This window comes from Geotrypetes seraphini, chromosome 15 (genome assembly GCF_902459505.1).
Source record: "Geotrypetes seraphini chromosome 15, aGeoSer1.1, whole genome shotgun sequence".
Taxonomy (NCBI): Eukaryota; Metazoa; Chordata; class Amphibia; order Gymnophiona; family Dermophiidae; genus Geotrypetes; species Geotrypetes seraphini.
This window is the reverse complement of record NC_047098.1, coordinates 39,297,310-39,315,657: the sequence shown is the minus strand read 5'-3', so window position 1 is coordinate 39,315,657 and position 18,348 is coordinate 39,297,310. Positions and strand designations below refer to the sequence as shown.

Here is an 18,348-nt window from a genome sequence, read left to right as displayed (position 1 = left end):
TGAGGAAGAGGTTGTAGAATAGGAATTGTGGCTATGCTTAGAAAGAATACATCAAAAGGCTGTGTAGGTTTTTGTTGAACAGCCGGTTACTTAGGTTGTTGACGCAGCTGCTGTTTCTGCTTTCTAGGAGAAGGATGAGCAGGGGGGTAGCAGTCTTAGCAGCAAACCTATGTTGGTAAGAAGAGGCAGGTTTGAAAGGTCGAGGAGCCTGAGGTTTCTTTTTAGACTTTACCGTGTCCCATCTGGTTTCATGGGCAGAAAGCTTTTGCATGGCAGTGTCGGTAGAGTTTCCAAAAAGTTCACGGAGCATTCGTGGTGGTTAGCATCCAGGTCGGAGACACGCAACCAGGGCAGAGGTCGCATAACCACCGACAAGGCTGCTGCCTGAGAGGTGAGCTCAAACGTGTCATAAGTAGAATGAACCATATACTTTTGAAGTTGGAAAACAGTGGAGACAAGATTTTGAAAAGTCTTGGTCTTGCGTGAAGGAATATATTTCTGGACAGATGAAAACTGTTTAACTAGATGCTTCAGATAACAGGAAAAGTAGAAATGATCATTTCCTGCTCGGTTTGCCAACATTGAATTTTGGTAAAGTCTACCAAACTTATCCATTGTCCTCCCCTCCCTGCCAAGAGGCATGGACGCATAGACACTGGCCCCAGAAGACTTCTTTAAAGTAGATTCCACCACAAAGGACTCATGTGGAAGCTGGGGTTTGTCAAACCCTGGAAGTGGTACCACCTTGTATAGAGACTCGTGTTTCTTGGGAGCCACTGGGATGGAAAGAGGAGTCTCAAAATTTTTGAAAAAAAGTCTTCCTCAAAATAGCATGAAGGGGCAACTTCAACATCTCCTTAGGAGGCTGGTCATAATCTAAAATTTCTAAGTAGTCCTTGCTATACTTAGAGTCCGCTTTCAAGGAAATATCCAGATCTTTTCCCATCTGGTGGAGAAATTTGAAAAAAGAAAGTTTTTCAGAAGGAGAAGAGGCTCTAGTTGGAGATCAGCTTGATGAAGAGGAAGCAGCAGAGTTCTCCTCAGTGGTAGATGGTGGCTCCGAATCAGAATCTCCCAGCAAATCAGAATCTCGCAATATGGATGAAGATTTATGGTGGGAACGGTGCCGGCTCGGTGTCGAGGTCTTGATGTGTTTAGATTTATTCAAGACCTTACCTGACCTTGCTGGAGTGACCTCTCGAGAAGTTTGGGTAGAGGAAGAATGGTGCCCTGATGGTGGATTGCTCGACTCCTGCATTGAGGATATCCACACCGATGGAGTAGCAGCAGCAAGTGTGGTCGTGTCGTGAGCGGCTCAGACTGAACCTGTACTGGGAGAGTCTGTGTCAACAACGGTACAAGCTGGGTCAGCACCAACAATTGAAAATGCTCTCCTAATTCCTCCCTAAGCAGGTTGTCAATTTTCTGCTTTAGGGAGAGCACCTTTACCGTTGGCTTCTTTGCCGGTACCACTGGTGCCGCGATAGTCAGGTGAGGACGATGCCGAAGTGGAGGCACTTACCAAAATGGGGGATGTGTGCTTACGGGACTTACGCGAGGTTGGCATGACTTCACTCAATGCAGCTTTGACCTGCATCCTGGAGGATGAAGGGGAAAGCCGGCTTACCTAGAGCAATGGTGTACTGCGACACTGGAGTTAATTTTGGTGGATCCGCCGGTGTCGACACTCGCAGTGTTGTCTTGGTTGGAGCGGTCGGTGTTGGTGACGATGTCGGCTCCCCCTCCATAACGACATCAAAAATCTGACACTGCTGAAGAATACAATTTTTCAAAGTCCTCTTCTGTAAAGTAGAGCAGTAGGCACAGGTCTCAGGACGGTGCTCGGGTCCCAAATACTGGAGACACCAGCGATGAGGGTCAGTGAGGGAAATAGCCCAAGCACAGCGACCGCACCTTTTAAATCCCGTCGGCAGGCATGACATGGATGGAAGACCACTTGTGCTAAATTGAAATTGATGTTAAAAAAATGAAAGAAAAAAGAATTTTTTTTTTACCGGAGTAAGAAAGAAAGAAAGAAAAATAGAAATAAAGAAGAAAAAAGCGACAGAAAGTCATAGACCGTAAGACCAGGAAGGTAGCGAAAAAAATTTTAACAGCCGTTGAGACGCGACTTCTTAGCTCCGTGGAAACTAAGAAACTGAGGGACCGCGTGCCGACGGGAAGGCACTTGCGCATGCATGGTGCAGGCTATTGCAAACTTTCTGAAAGTCTTAAAGTGGCGATGCACTTTTAAAGTGTCCGTACTGGGGCTCCATTGGTGACATCACCCATGTGTGAGAATATGCTGCCTGCTTGTCCTGGGATAAAACAAACTTTATGCGAAAAAATAAGAAAAAGAAGCAGAGCAACTGCAAAAGACTTCTGTACGGATTGCTTGCAGAAACTGTTAACTAGATATGTTTGCTAGCTATCAGGCTAAGGGGGTGGAGCATGTGCTCAGAAAAGTGTTGAATTTCTGCAACTCCTGGATTGCGGGTTGGGATTGAACACCTAGCGTATGGAATACAGAAGGGACATAACAGGGAAAAAAAAGTGGTATGCCTTCTAAAAAACACTCCATAACAAATACATTAATATCTTCTTAATAAATATGCTATTCTGCATCCCTCTCCCCCCATTCAGCACTTCTCTCTCTCTCTGCAAATCTAGCATCTCTTCCACATCCCTCTGCTACTCCCATGAGCCAAGCATTTCTCCCTCAATCTGGTCTTCCAGACTTGCCTCAATCACCAGTAGCAATTAAAGCAGAGTTCCTATGGCTGACATCAGGCTCTATCATATCCTGTCTCACCTGTTTCCATATGGTCAGGACAAGGAATAGAGAATGCCCCGATGCTGGTGATTGAGGCAAGTTTGGAGGACCCAAGGGTAGGGAGATAGAAATATGCTGGACCCAAGGGGGGAGGCAAGAAAAGGACATATGTTGGTCCCACTGGGAATGGAGGAAGAAGAGGGGAGGGATAAGAGAGAGAAAGATCAAACTGGAGAGGAGAAGATATACTACACCCAAGGAAAGGGTTAGTGGAGAAAAGAAATACTGGAATGGTAGGGGAGAGGAACAGAGGATGAAAGACACTGGACCCATGAAGATAGAGAGAGATATGTCAGACTGCAAAGGGGGTACAGGAAGAAAAGAGAGGAGAGGGATCAGCACAGATTGTGGGCATGAAGTAAGAAATGGAACAGGGACAGAGGGGCAATGCTGATCACAGAGGGAAAGATAGGAACAAAGAAGGAGATGCTGGACAGGCTAAGATAAGGACATGGAATGAAGATGAGAAAAGCAGAAAGACATCTGGATGAAACTAAATGGAAAAATAAAATGCTCAGATGACAAAGACAGAAAAAGGTATTTTATTTTGAATTTATTCATTGGACCATGTTAGCTTTGTAAAATGTGCCATCTCTGATATCTTGCCTTCAGCTTCTATTTCTCTAATGTTGCTGTAAATGCAAATCTAACTTCTTAAGATTTACAACTTTTGCCTTATGTCTCTATAACTGATGTGTGATCCCTTGTTTAATATTTGACCAAGCTGTGGTATTCAGCTAGCATGTAGTTTCTGAGTAGAGATCTGTAGCAGCTCCATTTGTTCTGTTTTCTCATTAGGTGATATGTCAGTGTTTTGAGGCCCAATGTAATATTTACAGTGCTGCTTGTTTAGAGATAAGGCTGTTGCTAATATTCTAAGGTTTTAAGTGGGTTTTTTTAAATTTTGTTGCACAAGTTTGTGCATAGTGCTTTTCAATGAGGGATTTTGTGTTAGCCTTACTAAGGGGACAGGGTTCGGTGCTGGGGCCAATCCTGTTCAATATGTTTGTGAGTGACATTGCTGAAGGGTTAGAAGGAAAAGTGTGCCTTTTTGCAGATGATATCAAGATTTGTAACAGAGTAGACACCGAAGAGGGAGTGGAAAATATGAAAAAGGATCTGCAAAAGTTAGAGGAATGGTCTAATGCCTGGCAACTAAAATTCAATGCAAAGAAATGCAGAGTAATGCATTTTGGGATTAATAATAGGAAGGAACCGTATATGCTGGGAGGAGAGAAGATGATATGCACGGACGGGGAGAGGGACCTTGGGGTTATAGTGTCTGAAGATCTAAAGGCGAAAAAACAGTGTGACAAGGCAGTGGCTGCTGCCAAAAGGATGCTGGGCTGTATAAAGAGAGGCATAGTCAGTAGAAGGAAGAAGGTGTTGATGCCCCTGTACAGGTCATTGGTAAGGCCCCACTTGGAGTATTGTGTTCAGTTTTGGAGACCGTATCTGGCGAAAGACGTAAGAAGACTTGAGGCGGTCCAGAGGAGGGCGACGAAAATGATAGGAGGCTTGCGCCAGAAGATGTATGAGGAGAGACTGGAAGCCCTGAATATGTATACCCTAGAGGAAAGGAGAGACAGGGGAGATATGATTCAGACGTTCAAATACTTAAAGGGTATTAACGTAGAACAAAATCTTTTCCAGAGAAAGGAAAATGGTAAAACCAGAGGACATAATTTGAGGTTGAGGGGTGGTAGATTCAGGGGCAATGTTAGGAAATTCTACTTTACGGAGAGGGTAGTGGATGCCTGGAATGCGCTCCCAAGAGAGGTGGTGGAGAGTAAAACTGTGACTGAGATGAACACAGAAGATTTAGAATCAGAAAATAATATTAAATATTGAACTAGGCCAGTACTGGGCAGACTTGCACGGTCTGTGTCTGTGTATGGCCGTTTGGTGGAGGATGGGCTGGGGAGGGCTTCAATGGCTGGGAGGGTGTAGATGGGCTGGAGTAAGTCTTAACAGAGATTTCGGCAGTTGAAACCCAAGCACAGTACCGGGTAAAGCTTTGGATTCTTGCCCAGAAATAGCTACGAAGGAAAAAAATAAAAAAATAAAAAATTTAAATTGAATCAGGTTGGGCAGACTGGATGGACCATTCGGGTCTTTATCTGCCGTCATCTACTATGTTACTATGTATCAAAACTTTAATATAATTTTAGTTAGTCTTAATATCAGACAAGATTTATGAAATAATTATAGAATGCATGTATATGTGTGTTTTTTTTCTTCAGAGATGGCAACCCTAATTGACTGTAGAGGGGCAGGACAGGGGTAGGGTGCAACAGTAAGTGTCATAAGGGACTTGGGATAGGGCATAAGAGGAGCAGGGAGCTGGGCAGGATCTGGGTTTTTCTCTGACAAAAGCTGGCTACCCTACTGTAGACCACATTGCATTGAAAGATATTAGACCTTCCTAGAATTTGTGGTACATTCACCTCCTGGAAGTGTTAAAGCCATATGATACTTACACTTGTGCACATTTTCAATATCTGCTGGATCCTGCAGGATCTTGGTCAGGCCTTCTAATAGCAGAGCGGCTTTGTGATAACGATACATAATGTCTTCAGTTTGCTGAAACATCTCATCAAGCGCTGCTGACTGAACCTTAAACCAGAAAAAGGGAGAGCACCTCATTTTGTACAGCGGTACTCAGTGTAAAAAATTGCTATTGACACCAGTACTAAGGTTAACTGATGCAGCCTATTGGATAGACCCTCTTTTTGAGTGGTTCAACTGGAAGTGTACTGGACTTCAGAATTTTATATCTGTGGCCCCAAATTGTAGAATGCAGTGCCATCTTATCTAAGATTGAAGCAGTAGTAGCGAGATCTAGATGTTTATGTTTTTTAGTCATTACTGTCCAAGAAGGATTTATGTGTAGAGTTTTCTATCTAATGTCACTAGGACATACATTATCGATTTGAATTATATATGTATAACTCGTGACAGGAAACGAAACAAAGATGGGATAGTATGCCTGAAGCAATCGGACGGTAACTTTGCGGAATCAGATTCTGAGAAGGCAGAACTACTAAACAAATACTTCTGTTCAGTGTTCACCCGCGAAGCGCCGGGAGCTGGTCCACAGCTGCAGATGGGAGATAACCAGAAAGACCCGTTTCAAGATTTCGAATTTACGCCCAGTAGCGTCTATGACGAACTATCAAGACTCAAAGTAAACAAAGCCATGGGACCGGATAACCTACACCCCAGAATGCTCAGGGAGTTAAGGGAAGTCCTGGCAGAACCATTATCTGTTCTTTTCAATCTTTCCCTAAGCACAGGAAGGGTCCCCTTGGACTGGAAAACCGCCAACGTAATCCCACTCCACAAAAAGGGCTGCAGGATAGAGACAGCAAACTACAGACCAGTGAGTCTCACGTCTATAGTGTGTAAACTCATGGAAACACTGATCAAACAGAATCTTGACACAATCCTAGACGAAGAAAAACTGCGTGATCCACACTAACACGGGTTCACCCAGGGTAGATCCTGCCAATCTAATCTGATTAGCTTTTTTGACTGGGTTACTAGACAACTGGACGCCGGAGAGTCACTGGACGTGGTATATTTGGACTTCAGTAAAGCATTTGATAGCGTCCCTCATCGAAGATTACTGAACAAGCTGAAATTGATAGGATTAGGAGGCACTCTAACTACATGGGTTGGGGATTGGCTGAGCGGTAGACTTCAGAAGGTGGTGGTGAACGGTACCCCATCCGAAGCATCGGACGTGATCAGTGGAGTGCCGCAGGGCTCGGTCCTGGGCCCGATTCTATTTAACTTATTCATAAGAGATATGACGCAAGGACTTAGAGGAAGGGTATCACTGTTCGCCGACGACACCAAACTTTGCAACATAGTAGGCAAAAGCTTATTACCTGATAATATGACACACGACCTACTGTTGCTGGAACAATGGTCAACTATTTGGCAGCTAGGCTTCAATGCTAAAAAATGCAAGATAATGCACCTGGGTAAGAGAAACCTGCGAAGAACTTATGTACTAAATGGTGAGACCTTGGTTAGGACCACGGCGGAATGCGACCTAGGGGTGATCATTAGTGAGGACATGAAGGTTGCCAATCAAGTGGAGAAGGCTTCCTTCAGGGCAAGACAAATGATGGGGTGTATCCGCAGAGATTTCATCAGCAGGAGACCTGAAGTTATGATGCCGTTGTACAGAGCCATGGTGAGGCCTCACTTGGAGTACTGTGTTCAGTTTTGGAGACCACACTACCGAAAGGACGTGCTGAGGATCGAGTCGGTTCAGCGAACGGCCACCAGGATGGTCTTGGGGCTCAAGGATCTCACGTATGAAGAAAGATTTAAAAAAATTGCGGCTGTACTCACTTGAGGAACGAAGAGAACGGGGAGATATGATTGAAACATATAAGTACATCACGGGACGCATCGAGTCAGAAGATGATATCTTCTGGCTCATGGGACCCTCGACCACCAGAGGGCATCCGCTGAAAATCAGGGGAGGGAAGTTTCATGGCGACTCCAGGAAGTACTTCTTCACCGAAAGAGTAGTGGATCATTGGAACAGACTCCCACTCCAGATGATAAAGGCCAGCAGCGTGACGGATTTTAAGAGAAAATGGGATACTCATGTGGGATCTTTAAGGGAGTAAATTCAGGGGAGGGGATACTTGGAATGGGCAGACTTGGTGGGCTATAGCTCTTTTCTGCTGCTTTTTTCTATGTTTCTATGTGAACCGCTTAAAAGTTTAGATTGTGCAGTATAAGTATTAAAATCAAATCCTGCTGTGCAACTACACACCGTATATACTTGGCCATTCTCAAATATAAATACGTTCACATGAAAAACAAACAAAAGCAAGTTTTCATCTAGGGAGCCTGCATTCTTAGCAAACTGTTCAGACAGCTGAGGATAGCAGAGGGACTCTTCTAAAAAGTACTGTAGTAAATTTCACATTAAGTCCCAAGTACAGATGTCACTATATCTTGCTTGTATACACAAAATGGGACTAAAACAAATTTAGGTGATGAAAATTACCATTTCCACAGCACAGTTGTAGATCAGTTTCTCTGCAGTGACACTATTGATTTCATCCACAAATCTCTGCTTGTCCGAGAAGAAACGGTTCAACTTTTCCGTCAGTTTCTTGCTCAAAGTGATGCAGAATTTATATCGTTCATTCATACTTTTAACAACTTTGAAAAAAACAACATAAGAGATTAAAGAAGTTGTCAACTGTAAGAAATATGAAATTCAAGAATGACAAGGCTTTTTGTTTCATCTTATAGTGACTCTTAGCCAAACAGTGGGATGTTTTTGAGTTAAAATATTTTGAATTTTGGTAATGCATAAAATAAACAATTTCCCGCCTGGAACACAACTCCATTTCTACTGTACAGAGCCAGACAGGCAAAAGTTTTCAGCCCCAGTCCGCCGTGAAATTGATCTATGGAAAGAGCAAATTCGACTCCTTTGCTTTTCTCTCTCCATTGGCTCCCGGTTTATTTTAGAATTCAGTTTAAGTGTTTATGTTTTTAAGATTTTACATGGTATCTTTACTCCTCTTGTTCCTCTGCTATGGAATATTTATAGATTTTCCTATGTGAAAGGCATTCATCGATTTAAACTCTCTTCCTTCTAAGAAAGGAATTCAAGGAGTTAAGAATTTTAGCAGCTCTCTGGCGTTTAAATTTCCCCAATTATGGAATGAACTTCCCCTAACTTTGAGGTGTCCCAGTTCCTTCCAACTCTTCCGTAAACTTTCAAAAACTTTTATTTGCTATACATTTTGAAAACTAATTATCTTGTATTTCAGTTTATTTTTTTTATTTATTGTTAACCGTGTCAAGCTTCCTTTGGTTGAAGACCCAGTATATAAGGTTAAGTTTTAGTTTAGTTTCTTTTCCAGGCAACCTATAGGGAAGACGGAAGGAATTGGATGAGCTGGGAGCCCACAGCAGAGAATGTTTTGCTCCCTAATCTAGTCTTCCTCATATGGCTCCCCTTTCTCTTCCTGTTCTATAGGGGCTAGGAAGGGAGTGGATTGTCCTGAGGCATACACTACAGGACAAATGGAGACGAACTGGCACAAGGTTGAAACCTGTGAACATAAGTGTTAGTTTTTAAGGCTTCAAAAGCCTAGCCTTGACAACTACCAATTCTGCTCTCAAGGTTCAAATGTGTACCAATTTAACCTTTTTGTGTCAGTTACCCAGAGCTTATTTCTGGCAGAACCACAAATAACATTCTATCATCCCTTTTCTTCTAATTTCTTGGAAAGTTCAGCTTTCATAGGATTCAAAACTTTAAAACTGAACATTATCCATAGAAACAAATATTCTGCCCACAATTTTGGACCAGGATGGCAAGACGGATCATGAATATTAAACAACAGGCTCACTGCTCCTTTCACTACTCAGTGTCTACTTTATATCCCTGCTGCTACTTAAGCTGGTTTCGCAAGCCCTGTCCCTAGTAACCACAGTGAGGGAAGGGGGATAATGAGTAAAGCAATCAGAGGGACTAGAGTGGGGTGGCAGAAGAAGCAAAAGTAAGGGGATAAAAGGGGCAACAGGGACCGAGCAAGAATATTTGAAGGACTATAATGTGTGAGGAAGATGGGGGTGCACACTTACCAAAGCGATCAGGAGGGTGGAAAACGGTGACATAGAACTATTGTAAGATATGACGGTATATCAAATTTTAATAAACAAACAAAGAAGAGGAGAGAGGACATATGGTGTTGCTTCCTTTCATCCTTCAAGAAGGAAAACATCATGGATCCCTCCACTAATTAAATAGCAAGAGTGCAGACAGTGCATCCTACTTCATCACAGAGGGTGCTCAATTGTTTCTGGCTCAAAGAGGAACCTTAAAAACCAGGGAGGGGGATACTGGAGAAAGTAACTTTCTAGGGAGTTGGAATTAGTGACTATTGAATGTGGGTGTGGGGGGGGGCTCAAGGGCTAGAAACCTGCAAGTATGATGATCTGAAATTCTTCAACTTGGTAAGACATCTTACCCAACATCAACAAGGATTTCAGAATCCTTGCACAGAGGTGTGTTGGCATGAAAACCGAGCCTTCTATAGCATCCCTCTAGATCAGTGCAAATGGATATTATGCACTCTTACCAGCAGATAGAGACTAAAAATACTGAGTTTAAATTCCATCTATACGAGATTGTGCAGTCCCTGAAAGCCAGTCTGTTCTCAGTCCCAGCAGATGGTAGTGGTGATAAAAAGTGCAGTCTCTCCCTGAGGGAACTGTTTTTAGGTTTCCTTGCTGGTTTTGTTTTGTTAGTTTTTTTCCCTTAACTCTTGCATTAGCCTATATTGGACAGAACGGATCTTGGACAGGCAGTGGGATGATTGGGATTTGATCAATCAGGAAGCAGCTAAGATTGAAATGGGCACCTCCTCCTTGTCGGATGCTTTGTATGACCTCCTCCATACCTCCTCTAAATCTATGGTGCTTAGCATTGGGACTAGGTGGTTCTTATAGCTTCAGGGGTGGTTGGCAGATGCAGCCTCCAAGTCTAAGGCTCAGTAAGTGTCCCTTTAAGGGTTCCCTGTTTGGGGAGGAACTAGATAAGCTAGAAGAGTCTGGAAAAAATTAAGGTCCCTAGTCTTCCAGAAGATAGGCTGAGGTCAGCTGTCTCGAGTGTCCCTGGCAAGAGACAGATTTCGTGAAGCAAGGAGATATAGGCTGGGCAAAGGGGATAGCCTGCAGTGTAGCAGATATTTCCAGAGGGTCCAGTTCTTTTGAGGTGGCCACAGAGGAGGCAGAGATTCTGGGCCCTCCGCTTCTTCCTCAGGCCAAGCTGCTCAATGAAAGTTTTGGAGTCCACCCTCCGATTCTCATAGGGGCTAGATTAATGGATTTCTATTGGGGGTGGGATCTAATCACTTCAGACCAGTGGGCATTTGAAGTTATTTAAGAAGATAAGAAGTTGCCTCTGCTGAGTCAGACCAGAGGTCCATCGCGCCCAGCAGTCCGCACCCGCGGTGGCCCATCAGGCCCATGACCTGTACGGTGATCATTGTCTGAACCCTTAAATCCCCTTGGTCTCTATCTATACTCTCTCTATATCCCATCTCTACCTCTATCTGTATCCCTCAATCCCCCTATCTTTCAGGAATTTATCTAATCCTTCTTTAAAACCCTGTAGTGTACTCTGTCCTATCACAGCCTCCGGCAGTGCGTTCCATGGATATACTCTGAAATTTGCAAGTCTTATTGGACCTCTTTGTGGAGTCTCCCTTTCGAGCTTGCTGGAAGGCCAGGGCAGTCCAGGAGACTCTTCAAAGGCTCATGGATTTGAAAGACATAGTCCAGGTTCCTCAGGAGAAGAGAAGCCTGGAACATTATTCCATCTATTTTGTGGTTCCTAAGATAGAAGGGACCTTTTGGCCTAATTCTGGACTTGAAAGGAGTGAATTTGGTGCTTCGAGTCTAGACGTTTCGCATGGAGATGGTACAGTCTCTCATTGTAGTGGTGCAACCCATGGAGTTTCTCACCTCTCTAGACTTGACAGAGGCCAATCTACATATCCCTATTCATCAGGCTCAGAGATTCCTTCACTTTGTTATTTTAGGAAAGCATTACCAGTTTAGTGCACTCCCTTTGGCCTCGGTACCGCTCCTTGAACATCGTTACCGTTTTCTGAACCTTCTCCAAGGTCATGGTAGTGGTGGCGGAAGCCCTTCGAAAAGAGGGCATCTTGGTGCACCCTTATCTCAACAACTGGCTCATTCAAGTGATGAAGGTTCCTCAGGAGAAGAGAAGCCTGGAACATTATTCCATCTATTTTGTGGTTCCTAAGATAGAAGGGACCTTTTGGCCTAAGTCTGGACTTGAAAGGAGTGAATTTGGTGCTTCGAGTCTAGACGTTTCGCATGGAGATGGTACAGTCTCTCATTGTAGTGGTGCAACCCATGGAGTTTCTCACCTCTCTAGACTTGACAGAGGCCAATCTACATATCCCTATTCATCAGGCTCAGAGATTCCTTCACTTTGTTATTTTAGGAAAGCATTACCAGTTTAGTGCACTCCCTTTGGCCTCGGTACCGCTCCTTGAACCTCGTTACCGTTTTCTGAACCTTCTCCAAGGTCATGGTAGTGGTGGCGGAAGCCCTTCGAAAAGAGGGCATCTTGGTGCACCCTTATCTCAACAACTGGCTCATTCAAGTGATGAAGTCATTTCAGGAGAGTGTCAGAGTCACAGACGCGTGTGCAAGTCTTTCAATCCTTGAGCTGGGTAGTTAATCTGGTCAAGAGTCATCTACAGCCGTCTCAGACTCTGGAGTATTTGGGAGTATGTTTTGTCACAATGGCAGGTCAAGTCTATCTTCTGGAAACCAGGGTACAGAAGTTCCAAATTCAAATATGGTCATGAGATTCTCAGGCCAGGGAGTATCTGCAAGTCCTGGGCTGCATCTCTGAGGTAGAAGTCTGCACGGGAACGGGGATCGCAGGAATCCCATGGGTCCTACAGGGATCCCCCCCGTCTACGGGACTCCAACGAGGACCCCTCCCAGGCCCACTGGACTCCTACGGGGAGGCCCACCTAATTTCAAATTCAGTCCGAGTCCAGGTCCGGGTCCGGCGCCACGGCGGGAACATCTATGCTGAGCATAGAGCTCAGCACGTAGGCAGTGAGCTGAGCACGTAGGCATACGTAGGCACGCATCTCTGCTTTTCTGGTGGCCTCTGCATTCACAGGAACTGGAGGTTCGTCTTCTCAGGAGAGCCTGGTGCATCACTGTCTTTGGTGGTGACTGGTAGAGAGTCATCTGCTAGGCGGTATGAGTCTAGATCTTCCTCAGTGGATCTTGGTCACCACAGATGTGAGTCTTTCAGGCTGGGGGGCTCATTGTGCGAATCAGGTGGCACAGGGCTGTTGGTTGGCAGAGGAGACTTGTTGGTCGATCAATATATTAAAGACCAGGGCAATTCATCTTGCGCTGTCCACCTTCCAGGGAGTGCTTCGAGACAAGGTGGTGCTAGTCTTGTCAGAAAATGCCACGGCCGTGGCTTACATAAATCAATGGTGCATAAGGAGATCCTTAGTGGCCCAAGAGATGGCTCTTCTCATGTCCTGGGCAGAGAGGTTCATCTGGCAGCCTTGTCTTTGGTGCACATAGCAGGAGTAGAAAACATCCAGGCAGACTTTCTCAGCAGAAATCTTCTGGATCCAGGAGAACGGCTATTGAACCTGAAGATCTTTAATCTCATAGTGTGCAAGTGGGGTCTTCCAATCAAGGATTTGATGGTAACCTTGACTAACGCCCAGGTCCTTCAATTCTTCAACAGGTATGTTGAAGAATTGAAGGACAGATAGGTCTGGATGTTCTGGTTCAGATTTGGCCTATGCAGGGGCTCCTGTGTTTTCTCCATGGGCCCTGTTAAGCAGAGTAATTAAACGAATCGGCTATCATCCTAGCATAGTAGTCCTGGTGGTGAATTGGCTGCGTTGCTCATGGTACGGAGATCTCAGAAGATGCAGGGACCTGGATGGATGGAGAACCCAGCTCAATGCTCGCTCATAGCCTGGCTCTTGAAAGAGCATGTTTAAATAAAAAGGATTATTCCAATCAGGTTATTGCTACTCTTTTGCGGTCCAAAGGATGTTGATTTTGCTCTCCTATGTGCAAATCTAGCGTAACTTTATCAAACATTTTGGATTTTTTACAGGACAATTTGGACAAAGGCTTATCCTTGTCATTTCTGAAAGTCCAAATTTTCTGGCATTCCTTCCAGATGTGGTACATTTCCTTCAGGGAGTGCAGTTTTTGTCCTCCGATCCATCCTTCCATGTTACCTTGAGACCTCATTCTGGTGCTCTCAGTTCTCGTGGCAGTGCCCTTCAAACTGCACTTTAAAGATCTCACTATGAAAGCGGTGTTTTTGATGGCTATGTCTTCAGCTCAATGCATTTCATAATTGGAGGCCCTCTCTTGTAAAAAGCTTTTCTTAATGGTTTTCAACGGGTTCATAGTTAAAATTGCACGAGACAATCGTGCGCAGTACATCAGCGCGCCAGATTTAAACTCAATTTGAAAGCACTCTTAGGGGAGTAACCACTGCACTTAACTTAGTAGTGTTGGCGCTACCGTTGGAGGGGTGTTGTAGGGGGGACCTCTATTAAAGAGGAAACAGGCTTTTTCCCTATTTTTTAGGGAAAAAGTTCAATTTCCTCTGTAATGTACACCCCCCCCCAACGGCAGCACCAATACTACTATGTTAAGTGTGTGTAGGGGGGTTCCCCACACACACCTTCACAGTGCTTTCAAATTGAGTTTAAATCCAACACACTGATGTCCTGTACGCGATTGTCGGCCCGGCTTTGTCTGCGCGCAATTGTCTCATGCGGTTTTGATGCGTCACCTTTTCAAGGACAAGGTGACACTCCAAATGGGTCCTTCTTTTTTGCCCAAGGTGGTCTCAGTTTTTCATGTAAATCAGTCCATTGCTCTTCCAGTTCTAGGTAATCGTTCAGGGTCAAAGCAGCGGTGTTTGCATTGCCTGGATGTTCGGAGATCCTTCAGTGTTACTTGAGAGTGATTCTGGAGTTTCATATTACAGATCATTTGTATTGATTGGGGGGTCCTAAGAAAGGAGAGACGGTCTCCAAGGCTGCTCTGCTCATTGGATTAAGAAAACAGTAGTGTCTGCTTACTTGCTGCAAGGTAAGATGGATCCTTTATTCTTGATACCAGAGCTCAAGCTGCCTCTTGGGCCAAACATTCCTCGTTTCCCCTCATGATATCTGTAAGGCAGTAGTTTGGTCTTTTATTAATTTTTTTTTTCGCATCATTACAGGCTAGACATTCACGCCCATCAAGATACTGTTTTTTGAGCTTGGGTTCTGGAAGCAAGTCTACAAGAGTCCCACTCTATGGTCACTGCTTTGGTACTGCCAATCTGGGCTGGTCTAGAGGGACGCTATGGAAGGAGAAAGGGAAGATTCAGTTCTTAACTTGATAATCTTTCCAGTATAAAGAGACGTGAGTCTTGACCAGTGAGTTATTCTCCTTTACGTGTGAGTTTTGCAGAAGGAATCATCTACAGCTTTTCAGCTCTGCCTCATTGTGTCAGTGGGCAGTGCTCCATATCCTCAGTTTTTCCAAAGCAGTTGATCGCCCTTAAAATAGGAGAAAGCACAAGGAGGACATGGGAAACTCTCCGACCAAATGAAGTATTTTCTGCTCTGCAATAAAGACAATTAATTAGACCTCATAAACATAATACGATGTGGACCACATAATACGATGTGGACCCAAAAACACCCCCACCTTCCTGTGCATAACCAGCACTAATATTTATACAGCTGTCATAAGCTCTACCATGGGTTTTTGTTATAATGAGCTACTGCAACACTTCTTATTGAACTTGAATAACAGCCAAAAACAATTATCTTCATACTCTTTTTGGTAGCTCTGAGACAAACAGAAGACCCTTTATAGTTCACATAAGCTTCAAACATTAAACTCACATAATCAGAGTAAAATCCCTGAACTGGATCTCCTGAGATTCCAAGCAGGGACATTTGCTGTCTGCTCATGGAATCTGAGGCATCTATGTATTTGTGTTTTGATGATGATGATGCAATTTGAGAGCCCTGGGAAGGATTTTTGACTCGACCTTCAGGCTTCCTGCGACTCCAAGACCCTGAAGGGACCAGAGGGGGCTAATCCCAGCTCTCAGCTGGCCATCAAGTAAAAAACTGGCATGATACAGGGGTAAAAAGGTCTTTGGGGGGGTTATAGAAATTTATTACCATCAAATCGAGGTGTTTTAAAGCAGATAGAGGCTTTTAGAATAAAATTTGGAAATTCAAGATGGTCACCAGTGTTTTTGGCACCAGAAAATGGCCCGGGAGCGCTATATAAAATTTTCAAAAGTTCAAAAAAGGGATTTTCTGAAGGAGGGGGACCCTATAGGAAGCCCCAGAGACCCTCTAAAGTCCAATTCTTAAACCACCCTAAGGTCTCCCATAGACAATAATAGGCTGTCTTCACAGAATTGCCTAGTGCTGTGCCTGCATCAGTTCACACTGTATATTTCTGCTTCAGACAAGTCTATAGGATCCTCCAGCCTTTTATCTCTTTAGGCTGCCTTTTAGATAGGCTCCTGAAACCCTCAATCCCACCAGCTCCTCGTGCATCTTCAGAGTGGGGGGAGGAGGGAATGCTGCCAGTACCCGCTACAGCCCTCTGGATCAACAGGGTGCCACACAACCTGTGCTCAAGCGCTGATAAATCAGGGTCAAGCCGATCTCCCAGGGGAACGCACCTTGAGCTGTCCTATAATGCAGACTGGCTAGATAAGTTCCCTACGAAATAGTTGATTCCACCCCCAGCTATAGTCCTCTAATTCAGAGACTGTATATTCTCCCAGGCAGAGATGTTCCAGAAATCCTGGAAACCTCTGGAGCACTGGAAAGTCTCAAACTTTGGATTAAAAACCTCAAAATAATAAATCACTTGCAGAGCAGAAAAAAAAAAAAGACACCTTCTCAACTCACTTGCACAAGGAAAAACTGAGGAGGCAGGGCACTGCCCACTGATACAAGGAGGCGGAGCTGGAAAGCTGTAGACGATTCTTTCTGCAAAACTCATGGATAAAAGAGAATAACCCACTGGTCAAGATTCACATCTCTTTTGCACTGGAATTAGATCTTACTACTTGCTAATTTGCTTTCCTTTAGTCCCTCTAGACTGGCACAGAGCCCGCCCATGTCTTTGTTTCTCCTGCTGGATTATTTTTTTTTTCTTTAGGCACTGTCTTGTAGGGTATGTGAAAAGCTAATTAATTGGGCACTGCTCAGAAGAGAATCAGCATGCACTGGCCTACTATATCAATGTACAATTATGTACCTGTGTAAAAGAAAAAAAAAAAAAAAAAAGGATTGCAGCCAAGTTTAGATGCCAAATGGCTGATTCATGACCTGGTTACTTCTGTACAAATGCCAGAGGTGTCCTTGTTTTCACCAGGGATAGGCAGCAGCAGCTCAGGTGACTAGTTCAATATGAGAGGTGTTGGTTTGATTTCTTTCTTTTTTTCTGGGGAGGTTATCTGTTTGACTATTCGTTGACTGGCTTTCAGGGACTGCACAGCCCACTTACAGGTGGAATTGAAGCTCAGTAGTAGAGAATGACACGGGGAAAAAATCTGTCCCCGTCACTGCCCCGTCCCTATCCCACCACCACCATCTCCTTCACCACCCCGTCACCGCCATCCCCTTCACCACCCCGTCACTGCCATCCCATTCACCACCCCATCACCGTCCCCTTAGCATCCATATAAGTCTCAGTACTGCAATATTTAGCTTAGTCCTTCCTTATAAATAAAAGTTCTGGCTGCTGAACTAGAGAAAGATGTTCAGCTGGCAGGGCTTTGTTTATAAATTTTTATCAACACAACTAATATACTACTTTATCCTAAAGCAAAAAAAAGAAAAAGAAAATAAATAGAATTTTTTTTTCTACCTTTGTTGTCTAGTTTCTGCTTTCCTCATCTTCTCATTCAATTCCTTCTATCCACTGTGTCTTCTCTCTGTGTCTTCCATTTGCTCTGTTACTGTGCCTCTCCCTTCCACCCCCCCAATTGGTCTGGCACCCATCTTCTTCCCTCCGCTCCCCCATAGCTTGGCATCTGTCTTCTTCCCTTCCAGCGTCTGCTCCCCACTCTGTCTTCCACATTTCCCTTCAGGGTCTGTTCCTCTCCACCCTCCTTCAATGTCTGTTCTATTCCACCCCTTCCCTCCCTCCTTCACCATCTGTTCCTTTCTAACACCCTTCAGCTCCTCTTGCGCGGCCTATCTATCTCCCTCCCTCCCTCTTACTTTTGTGGCACGTTAAAATGTAATTTGTGCAAGCCATTGGAGCCTACGAGCTCGGTCCTCAAACAATCTCACTTCTGTGTTCCTATTTTCCCCATTTGTAATATCTCCCCTATGTATCTGGCATTGCCCCCTCTGTGTCCATATATCATCCCCATGGCATGTATGTCCCCTTTACGTCTCTGTCCCTATGCCCCATGCACATAATTTCCCCTCTGTTTCTGTTACTTTCCTGTGTCCAGATTTCCCCTCTCTTCCTCACCAATGTGTCTCTTTTCTTCAACCCCATCTAGCTTCTTTCCCTCTTTCTTCTCCCCCCTGCTTCCAGCTTCTGGCTCACCTGCCTGTCCTCCCCTTTCTTTCCTGCTGTGGGTTTCTTTCTCTCCCTCTTCATCCCCTTGGCCCAGAATCTCTTTCCCTTTCACTCCCTCCTTCCTAGTGTGAGCCGGGAACACGCGCGATCGCATGGTCCAGCAGCTCCCTCCCGCCCGATCGCAGCGTTCTGTCAGCTCCCTCCCTCCACCTCACCTTAGATAATGAGTTTGTCAAGCTTTCTTTTTTGCCCAGCCGCACGCGCGGCTGCTCAGTTGTTCAATTTCTCCCATGACGCAACTGGAAACAGGAAGTTGCAGCAGAGGAGAAGATTGAACAACTCGAGCAGCTGCGCGTGCG

General features: G+C 44.6%; 1 protein-coding gene across 1 annotated transcript in view; it reads right to left on the bottom strand.

Moving 5' to 3' along the window:
* ULK2 (unc-51 like autophagy activating kinase 2) overlaps positions 1-18,348 on the bottom strand; it is a 252,205-nt gene that overhangs the window by 11,642 nt on the left and 222,215 nt on the right. Inside the window, exons 26-27 of the mRNA XM_033921554.1 lie at positions 7,869-8,026; positions 5,314-5,449 (exon numbers count right to left, since the gene is read on the bottom strand). Of these exons, the coding sequence (XP_033777445.1) occupies positions 5,314-5,449; positions 7,869-8,026 (294 nt within the window). The remainder of the gene's footprint in view (positions 1-5,313; positions 5,450-7,868; positions 8,027-18,348) is intronic.